The 10,031-nt window shown below is 62.8% G+C and overlaps 1 protein-coding gene across 1 annotated transcript; it reads right to left on the bottom strand.

The window, feature by feature from the left end:
• Positions 1 to 3,242: 3,242 nt before the first annotated feature.
• On the bottom strand, positions 3,243 to 9,377 carry FGF3 (fibroblast growth factor 3). The gene is made up of 3 exons (XM_026482870.2): positions 9,158 to 9,377; positions 6,870 to 6,973; positions 3,243 to 3,599 (listed from the first exon to the last, which is right to left on the bottom strand). The coding sequence occupies exons 1-3, from the start codon at positions 9,375 to 9,377 to the stop codon at positions 3,243 to 3,245; spliced, it is 681 nt and encodes a 226-aa protein (XP_026338655.1).
• Between the last annotated feature and the right edge of the window lie 654 nt (positions 9,378 to 10,031).

A 10,031-nucleotide genomic window follows, 5' to 3' on the forward strand; every position in this document is an offset into this window, starting at 1 on the left:
TGAGCAGGCGCTCTCCCGCTTCCCACAGCGGCCGCCTCACTTACATCCCCACTCCTGCATGCTCTTGACCCAAAGTCCCAGAGCCTCGAAAGCAAAGGCCCTGCTCCAATCCCAGAGACCCTGCTTCCTTCTTCCTCCCCTCCCATGCCCGCCTGGGTGACAGGTGGGGTGACAGCAAGGGCAGAAGAGGGCAGCAGGCTGTCTTCACTGGAGACTCGGGGGCGCCCTGTCCTGGCTCATACAGCATATTCTCATGGGGCTGTGGGTGCCCAGTCTCCAGCCTCGGCCCACTCCAGGCCTACGCAGGAGGGTCCAGGCCCATGAGGCCCCATCCCCATCCTGATTTCCTTTTCTGGGGGATCCTACCTGCATACCCACCACCCCACACTCACAAGGACTCCCAGGAGCCTCGCGTCTGCCAAGAAGAGAAGGAGGCAAGGCACTGATTCACATGGGACCTGCAAGGGTCGTAGATCCCCTGGGACCGCCTTACTGCCCCTGGCGTCACAGAACTCTGTCCCGCTCAGCCCCATGCTGCTGGGCTGGGCAGTGTGGTACAGCGCGGGGTGTGGACGAGCAGGTGTCCGGGGGTGCCAAGGCAGAAGTCACACCCAGGGCAGAACCCCACCAGCCTCAGCATCCTGCAGACATGTGAACTGGACGGAGGGAAGCCAGGGAGGCCAGTGGCGCTGAGGTGGGTGGCCTGGCTCCCTGCGTGGGGAGCCTCCTGGGGACCGGACCAGGAGTTGCAACTCAGGAGACGGGGCGGAACGGGGCAGCGCCTGTGACTGGCCCTCAGCCCCCAGCCCAGGAGCTGTGTGCCTTCGGACGTGTCCTGCGTCCTCGGGAGCCTTCGCTTTCCCACCTGTGAGGTGGGTGACACTTGGGCACTTGCCACACGGGGGGAGCACCCCCCACCCCCAGGGTGCTCTTGGGTACAAGGCCATCTCCCCAGTCCCTGCACACAGCAGCTCTTACCAACTGGGGGATGGGGCTGGATTCCACTGCACTTACGTACGAGCTTTTAAACTGATCCTCAATCCTTCTTTCCTTTGGGGTTCATTCTCACTGCTTAGAAGACACTAAGCTGGCTGGGGAGAGCGTCTGGGGTTGAAGAGGAGAAAGGGATGGGCTTGCTTGTGCAGGTCTTCTTTTGAAGCCCTCTGTGGCCCCATCCTTAGCACCCCAGGCCCCCCAAGGCCCAGTTAGAGGGGCTTGGTGTCAGCAGCGTGGTGGACCCCTCGCAGCTGCTGCCCCCCCTGAGCCCTTGCCAGGGGGCCAAGTCCTTTAGCCTGGGGGCTTACACCTTCCCTATCAATTGACGGAAGTAGGATCCCCTCATTTGGGGGCCCACCCAAATTGCCAGGCAGCGAAGACTCCTGTCCTCTGTACGAAGCAGCTATAACAGAGTCCCACAGACAGGGCAGCTTAAAGAGGAGGAACTGACTGTCTCCCAGATCCCAGAGGCTGGAAGTCCAAGACCCAGGGCTGCTTCCTGCGGAGGCCGGGAGGGCGGCAAGTCTGTGCCAGCCCTCTGCCCCGGCTATTGCTGGTTTGCCGGCTATCTCTGCCATTCCCTCCGGCTTGCGAAGCCAGCACCCTGTCTCTGCTTCCACGTTCACATGGCATCTCCCTGTGTCCAACTGTGTCTCCAAATTTCTCCCTCTTCCAAGGACACAGTCATACTGGATTGGGGCCCACCCTACTCCAGTGGGACCTCATCGCTACTTGATTACATTTGCAATGACCCTATTTCCAAATAAGGCCACCTTCTGAGGTCCCGAGTAAGTCCCCCTAACTGAGGTGAGCATCAGGAGATGCAATTCAACCGTCACTCCCTCCTAACCCAGGCCCAGGTGAAGCTGCTTGGGCTGCAGAGGGGTCAGGACTGAGCCGAGCATGGCCTGCCAGCTGCAGAAAACACATTCTCCTCTCCAATCTGTTTTAACCACCAGCACCTGAACGTCTCCTTTATTCTTTAGGGAGCCCCGTCAGTAGTGTCGCAGGGTGGGCTGGTGGGTATGACGCTGCCACGTCCCTCCAACTACATCCCCCGGGCAGCTTCCCCACCTAACCTGCTTCCTCATCGGTGACATGGGGCCCTTGTGGTGCCTGCTCCGTCCTATCCCACATCCGGCCCCTGCGCCACCTGCAAACTCCAAGACAGTGAGCCTCTGCCCATGCCCTGTGGCTCTCACTCAGGTCACCCCACCCACCGCCATTGTCGGGCGAGCAGGTGTAGTGGGGGGGGGCAGGGAAGGCACCAGGACCAAGACAGAGCTTGGCCACCCACTGGCTGCGGACCCGGGCAAACCATGTCTCCTCCCTAAGCCTCCAAGGTTGCTTTCTTAGGCAAAGACAGGGATGCTTAAGGCTTTGGTGGCGGGCTGCAAGGGTAAAGGAGCTCAGGGAGAGTCGTAGCTGGCGCATAACACAGGTGCTCAAAGCTGTCCCCGGAGAAACACACAGCTGCACAGTGGGGGGAACTGTTTTGGAGTTCTCACCAAAGTAAACCAGTTTCTCCCCCCCCCTCACGTGTGCGTATACACACATACACACAGTCCAGCCAGAACACACACACACACACACACACACGCCCACACACACAGTAGCCTCTTCTTTCCATGCACACAAAACATCTATGGGTTTCAAAAAATAGCAACTCTCTAAACCAGCGGATTAAAATGCATTTTTCATTTAATTGCTCAGAATACAGTCTTACATCGTAACGCAGTGATTTGGCACAGACGCTGCTATCATCACAAGTAAATACGCCTCAATGTCTCCTCGGGCCACGTTATAACCTATTAAATAACAAAGTAGAATAAAATACTTTCATGTTTCGGTTATACAAACGCCCGCTCGTCCCACAGCCGAGCTGCACGGAGGTTCCTCAGGCGGCTGGAAGCCCCGCGCATCGGTCAGTTTTCCCCGTGGGCGAGGGGTGGCTCCTGGCCCACGGAAGCCCGCAAGGGTGTGGATTTAAAGCAGCCCTCCCTCTGAGCCCCGATTCCCTTCTGATCTGATCCCTTTTGAGAGAATCGGGGCAGGGTGGGCTTCCAAACACCGGCCAGGCAGAAGCAGGAGAGGGGCAGGAAAGGGGGGGAGTGGTCCTGGGAAGGGGCTGGGCCAGGACGGCCAGCCGCACCGGTGGACGCCCTGCACCTGCTGGGCTGGCCACGGGCCGGGAGCCCGCCTGGGGCCAGAACGTGGACAGCTTTGGCTGCGCCAGGCCTGGCGATCTACGCACGGCCTCCCCGGCTCCGCTTCCTCTGCCGCCGGGGCCTGGTGCCCTTGCCTGGGGGCCCGGGCAGGCCGCCGCGGAGCCCGGCCTCGCTCTGGAGCAGCCGCACCATCTCGTGGTCCTTGTGGTCCAGCACGCGGGGCAGGAACAAGGAGGACTTCTGGGTGCGGCGCGTCTTGAAGCCCCTGCGGGGCCTGCCCTTGCCGTTCACGGACACATACCACAGTCTCTCGGCGCTGGGTTGCCGCTGGGCCCCCGGGCCGCTGGGCGCTGTGCGGTACAGCCGCGAGGCGTACGTGTTGTAGCCCAGCTCGTGGATCCGCTCCACGAACTCACACTCGGCGTTGTAGCTCTCCTGTGGGGGCAGAAGGCCTCGGTCAGCCGCTGGAGAGGCCACGGAGGCCACAGAGGCTCCCACGGAGGCCCCCATACAGGCTGGGGGCCGGGGTCTTGGGGACTGACTTGTCCCTCACCAGGTGTCCCTCTCCTCCTCCCTCCTGCCCAGTCCAGCAATTACCTGACCCATGACACCCATGGCTACGCTGTGCCTGTCCTCCCTCTAAGCCTGGTGAACCCGGCCTTCGGGATTCAGCTCAAGGGTTCAGCTCCTCTGCTAAGGTTTCCTGAGCACCCGGGAAGAGTGCTCCCCAGCTCTGTCCCCCTCCCTGGGCACTGACTGGCAAAGGGACATGTGGCTGTCTCAGCAGAGCAGAGATGGGGCCTGCCCTCAGTCTCTGCTGGTGGTGGGGACGTCGGCGGGACGTCTGGACACAGGAAGAGGGCGGTACCCCAGACTGCTTTTGGAAAATGTGCATGAAACAGAAAAGAAATGAACATTGGGATATGGCTGGGTTTTCATGAGCCTGGCTTCTCCATTAAACTTGAGTTTAGGTCCTGGCTCTGGGCCTTGAACTCTGAGAGGGGCTGTCTTGGCCTCACTGTCCTTGCCCGACACACGAAGCAGAAGCCAGGAGCCCAGCCAGAAGCCTATGCTCAGCAGGCACACAGACACCGCTGTTGTCAGGGCAGCTCAGGGGTGGGGGCGCCCCGCACGAGTGGGGTGTAGAGGAGACCGCTGCCCACAGAGGTGAACGGGGACCGGTGTGGGCCTGGGACAGGCTGGGAGGCGTGGGCTGGGCCTGGGTCTCTGCCTTCTCAGAGACAGGCATCCAGAGGGAGAGAGGCACAGACTCGTAACTCCAGGGGCTTTCACCAACGTCCCTTGGGCCACCTAAGTGGGGCACCCCCAAGTCGGGAGGGGGTGAGTCTGACTTACACCAACCCAGGTGAGGCTTCAGTCTGAGCTGTAGGCAGGTAGGCATGCCAAGCACCCCTGGGGCTTCCCTCCTCACCTGGTGCCGGGGGCAGGGCTTAGGGGCAGGGGGAGCTGGGCAGAAGGAACCCGAGGCCCTCATGGTCTGTCTCCATCTGCAGAGGGGAAAGGGGGCTGCTACTGAGTGCAGGAGGCCCAAAGACCCCCGGGCCCATTCTCAGGGGGTCACAGGCTGGTCGGGGCTGGACCCATGAATGGGACAGCCTGTGACCTGGAAGGGCCGTAGGACACATGATGGTCAAGCACCAAACACCTCTTCCCAGATGACGCATAAGTCCAGAGGGAAGGGTGGGGGGCTCCCGTTTGGCTGGAAGAGGGAGCTGCCTCTCCCGTAACCTCGACCCCTCTGTGCTGTCCCAACCCTCGGGGATGCCCAGAATGCCCTGGGTCACAGTACAGGTGCCGCTGACACAGACCAGGCCTGGGGTGGTGGCAGACCCCAAATCCCAGAGGGCTACGGTGCTGTTCTGGTCTGTGCTCAAACCCTCATAATGTAGGGGTCAGGGGCCATCTGGGGGTGAGTGGGTGGGCTCAGAGCAGACCCCCATGCCAGGCGGCTACGTTAGTGTCTGGTCCCCACACTCAGGGGACCGTCAGGAGCTCAGGGGCCAAGCAGGCTCATCTCCCAGGCCTCTCTGTCCCATGGCTGAGGCCCAGGTACCAGGAAGCCACAGGGTAGGCTTTGTCATTGTGGGACAACTGAAGGGACCCAGTCTTGTGAACCTCAAAGAGTGAAGAGCGCAGGCCCCCCAGAGGGAGCTCCCGGGGGAGACAGAGCTCGCACCCCGTAGGGGCTCCTAGAGAGCTCAGGATGACCAGGAGAAAGGCGTCTGCTCAGGCCAGGGCCACAGACGCCACGCAACCCCGGGCGAGTCTCACGGTGGCAATAGTTCTCAATGCCTCTCTGGGCCCTGTTGTCCCACTCCAGACCCTGTGCTCCACAGGGCTTCCCCTCCAGTCACTTGCACCCCTCGTGCCCCCTGCTGAGACTCTACTTGTCGCTATGAGACCTCAACCTCCAGGACCCTGAGTTTTCTTCTCAGGCTCTGCCCGGACTGGGAGCTGCTCCAGAAGAGCCAGCTTGGGGCAGTGTGGAGGTGGTCAGCATGGCTGCGCCCCCAGCTGGCTCTGAACCCCAGGGGACCAGGCAGGGGGTGTGCAGGGAGGATGGGCAGGTGGCTGGCTGCAGGCAGCGTGGTGAGTATGACGAAGGTGTGGGGAGGAAGCTGGCGGAGAGGTACCTTCCCGATGAGGTGACATTTTAAGAGAGCGTCATGAGGGAGAGGTGGGCATTTCTGATGGGGGCATTCCAGTCCGGGCAAATCTCCAACTTTTGCATTCCCTTTAGCAAAATAGCAAAAGAGTTAAAAAAAAAATCCCATGATAAAATAAGCAGCAACTCTTCCTGACCACACTTTGCCCAACTTCCAAATGGGCAAGGAGAGGCTGGCATGTGTCCCCTGCAAAGAGAATGCATGGAGAGAGGGGTCTGCGGGGAGATGGTCCTGGGGCTGTGTTGTCTAGGTTCCCTGTGGATGGAAAACCTCTCATTGCCCAAGGGGGTATCAGGCGAATTGCACGTAATGACTAGTTGGAGGTAGCAAATTCCCTGGTTACATGCATTTCACTCCATGCATCCCCGCCCCTGCACTTGGGGGAAGGACATTGCCAATGCCACAGTCACAGGACCCTTCTTCTGTTGCGGGGCCCCCAAGCAGTATACAGACTGAGTTCCAAATCTGTGTGCCTGGGACACGGGTCCTTCTGTGTCCTTTCCTCTACGTTGGGTCCTAAGAGCTAACAGCTCTTGCCTTTCCACCCTGTGGAGAACTGGCTGTGCTGTACTTCCCTCTCTCCTCCCTCCAGGAGCACTCTGCTTGGCCCACAGAAAAGCCTTGCCCAATACACAGTCACACTGTGCCCCAAAGCTCACCGGGTCCACTTATATCAGTGGAAACTTGGGGGGCAATCTCTGCCTTACTCTCAGCGACCTTGAGGGTAGGGCAGTACTGGGGAACAGAAAATGTTCGGGGGGGCATTTTCTAACCCAATGGCACCAGAGAACATAAGCCCAGTCTCACTCCTCCCTGTGGGCCATGCTTCAAGCCAACCGAACTGGCAGCCACCTCCAAGAGAAGCAGCTGAAACAGCACTGGGTCCCAGCTGGGGTCCTGCAGGTCCCCATGCCGCTGGACAAAGCATTATACTGCCCACGTCCCCTGTCCCCCGATGAGATGTCCAAGAGAGACGGCTGCCCCACACATGCGTGCCCACAGGAGAGTTCGGACTCACCGAAGCATAGAGCCGCCCCCTCTTGTTCATGGCCAGGTACCGCCCGGAGAAGAGCCCCTTGATGGCCACGATGCCCACCTCCACCGCTGTCATCTCCAGGATACCTGGGAAGAGTGGCGAAGGCTGATCACGCCCGCACCTCCCACACCACGCAGTGCCGAGGGCTGAGCATGAGGGCTGGGCGAGGGGAGGGCGACACACTCTCGGGGTGGGCAACTTGGGAAGTTCAGGGGAAGAAGAAATCACTGGATGGGAGGTGGAGCAAGGGGAGCGTAGAGAAGGCTTCTCCAAGGAGAAGAATTCAAACACGGGAGGGAAGTAATACAATGAACTATGTGCTGACGGCCAGGTGCCAAGGCCTTGCACATGTGGAGCTCACTGGAAGCTCTCAAGCACCTTGCGAGCCAGTCTAGTGATCTGACAGACAGGCGAGCTGAGACAGCTGAGGCTAGGTGACTTTCCCAAACAACACATACCCGTGTGAGCTAGAATTTGAACCTGGGCTGCAGACACGGGCCGGAGCTCTCCAACTTGCACTGCCCCTACTAAGGGTCAGAGGAGTCTGGGGGAGGGGTGAAGCTGGGGCCCTTGAAGCCGGGGGATACTATAATCCACGCAGTGCTTTGAGGGGGGCCACCCAAATTTACTGGCAATGGACCTGGGCAGGAGATAATAGTCCAGGGCCGGGTCCAAGCGGGATACAGGATCTTAGCAGGAAGAGGGGTTAGACGCTGGAGCTTGCAGAAGGGAGGTGCCCTGGGCTCTCCCACCCCCCACTGCATGTAAGGAAGTCTCAACCACCCCTAACCTTCCTTCTGGACACTGCAGTGCTTTTTCACCGGAGGTCCTGCAACAAAGACCTCAGAGGGGCCATTGTCTCCCCAGAAGGGCTCCAAGGGGCGCTGGAGCGTCAGCGATGCCCTGGGGGGGGGCCTCTCTGGGTGTGCCCCTGGCCCCCAGCACGGCAGCAATCACAGGGCCCAGATCAACAGCCACACGAGGTGCTAGGTGCACCGGACGCAGGCTTCCGGCCTCCGGCGTCCATGGCACGCAGGCTGGGCAGACTCCGAGGCACCCATTGGGGCACCAGAGAAGCGCACGTCTGGTTGCGGTACAGGGTCTGCTGCCGACGTGCGCGCCCTCCTCGACCTCCGGGCTGCCGGCCTTGGATACCCCGAGAATTCTGATGCTCTGTGACTCTGAGAGGGAGACTGGATTTGGAGAGCACCGGGGTGATGCTGTGAGAGGAGCACGGGCGCTGCGGCAGCCCCAGCCTGGCACGGGGACGGCCACGCTGCAGCTCGTCCGCAACCCCTGGCTCCAGAGGCGTCCTCCCACGACGCCCTCTCCGGCGCTGCGGCTTTCCTAGAGGAAGCAGCGGTTTCCCGCCGCCGCCTTCAGTCCACCGCACGGTTTCCTACCTTCGGAGCGGGGGCGAGCGCCGCGGAATGCCGCGGAGGAGCCCCGGACCCTGGACACGCTCCCACGCTCCCCACTGCGTTCCTGCCGTGCCCCGAGCTTGGGCCTCCGGCTCCGCGTCAAGCCGAGACGCTTCAGCGCGCTGGGTTCGCGCTCCTCTCAGGGAGGCTCAGCACGAGCCAGGGGTCCCGCGGCCAGAGGAGCCAAACCCTGCAGCTCCGAGCACGGTTCGGGCCGTGGGGCGGGGCGGGGCGGGAGCATACCTGTGCCCCCGACTCAGGCGGACGTCCCTCCCTGCGCCTAACTCGTACCGGCGGCCCCCCACCCCGAAGTGGCGCGCCCACCCTGCCTTTCGCTCCGCGGCCCGGGCGGAGGCGCGAGGGCAGCGGCCCGACCCGGGGGGATGGCTCTCTACCCGCGGCGGCTGCAACCCAGGAGCCCTGCTCTGTCCCGAGTGTCTTCCGCGTGGAGGCCGCGGCTCGGGCTGGCCACCTGGGCGGCAGCAATCAAGGAGGGCGGAGGGGCCAGCGCGGCGCCCCGGGTCGGCAGGAGGAGGACAAGTCGTCAAAATAATAAAGAAGATGATAAATGCCTCGTCCAGCGCCTTTTCTCCGAAAAACTCAAAGGCCTGGAACTTGTCAGGGCCACCGAATCCAGCCGAGCGGGGAGCCCCGGGGCCGCCAACCGCGCGTCCCCTCGGACTTGAGACCCCCAGCTCCCCTCGCGCTGTTCTTCCCGACGCAAGGGGACAGCAGGGGACCCCGGCGGGCGCCCTCCGGCCCGTTACCGCGGGCACCCCTGGCGCGCCAACCCCTCCCAGGCGCCTGTCCCCGGGGACCCCGCCGGCCCGCCGCGGGCCCGACACTCACTGTAGGCGCTGTTTTCCAGGCTGCCGTTGACGCGGCCACTCGGGTGCAGCTGCAGGTGGTACTTGGTGGCGCAGTAGAGCTTGCGGCGCCGGGGCGCCCCGCCGAGGTGCTCGTAGACGCCGCCGCGGCCGCCCGCATCGCGCCGCAGTCGCGCCCCGGGACCCGCGGCGGGCCAGCCGGGCTCCAGCAGGCTGAGCAGCAGGAGCCAGATTAGGCCCATCGTGGCATCGCGCCCGCCCCGCGGCGGCGGCGGCTGCAGGCGAGCGCGGCGCCCATGGAAGGGGCGGCAGCCGGACCGAGGCGAGGCGCTCGGAGCCGGCTCCCGCGCCAGGCGGTGCCGACTCGGGCTCCGCGGCAAGTAGGGGGAGGGGAGGGAGGGGAGGGGCGGGTGGGAGCGAGGGTGGGGGGGAGAGAGAAAGGAGGGGAGAGACGGGAGAGAGAGAGAGGCACCTCCTTTAATTTTCACCCAGGATCGGGTGAAATTTCCGTTGCTGCGCAAAGGGCTGAAAGAAAAGACGGTTCGGCAACAAAAGGCCGATGTGGTCCCCAGGCGGAGGCGCGGGAGGGGCGGGGAGCCCGGCGGGGCGCGGGGTTCGGGCCAGGCGCCGCCCGCGCCGCACACACTCGCCCCCCGCGCAGCGCCGTCGAGCCACGGCTCCGCGCCGCCGCGCGCCCCGCGCCCCCGCGCGCCCTCCCGGCTCTGAAAGGTCCCTTCCCGCCCCTCCCCCGTCCCCTCCCCCAGGCCAATTATGCCTCCGAAAATTATAGACCGAGGCCTTGAGGCGGCCGCCCCAGGCCCTGTCACCCCCTCCCGCCCCCCATCAATCCCCCGGCACAATGGGAACGCTGCCGATGACTGATGTCCGCGAAAGCA

This window comes from Ursus arctos, unplaced genomic scaffold (assembly GCF_023065955.2).
Source record: "Ursus arctos isolate Adak ecotype North America unplaced genomic scaffold, UrsArc2.0 scaffold_23, whole genome shotgun sequence".
Classification (NCBI taxonomy): Eukaryota; Metazoa; Chordata; class Mammalia; order Carnivora; family Ursidae; genus Ursus; species Ursus arctos.

What these genes read in the sequence shown, in the direction of transcription:
- FGF3 (XM_026482870.2), bottom strand. Translation starts at nt 9,377, where the DNA reads ATGGGCCTAATCTGGCTCCTGCTGCTCAGCCTGCTGGAGCCCGGCTGG. An exon ending in CCTGGAAAACAGCGCCTACA is followed by an intron (nt 6,974 to 9,157) that starts GTGAGTGTCGGG and finishes CACTCTTCCCAG; the next exon opens with GTATCCTGGAGATGACAGCG. An exon ending in GGGGGCGGCTCTATGCTTCG is followed by an intron (nt 3,600 to 6,869) that starts GTGAGTCCGAAC and finishes CTGCCCCCACAG; the next exon opens with GAGAGCTACAACGCCGAGTG.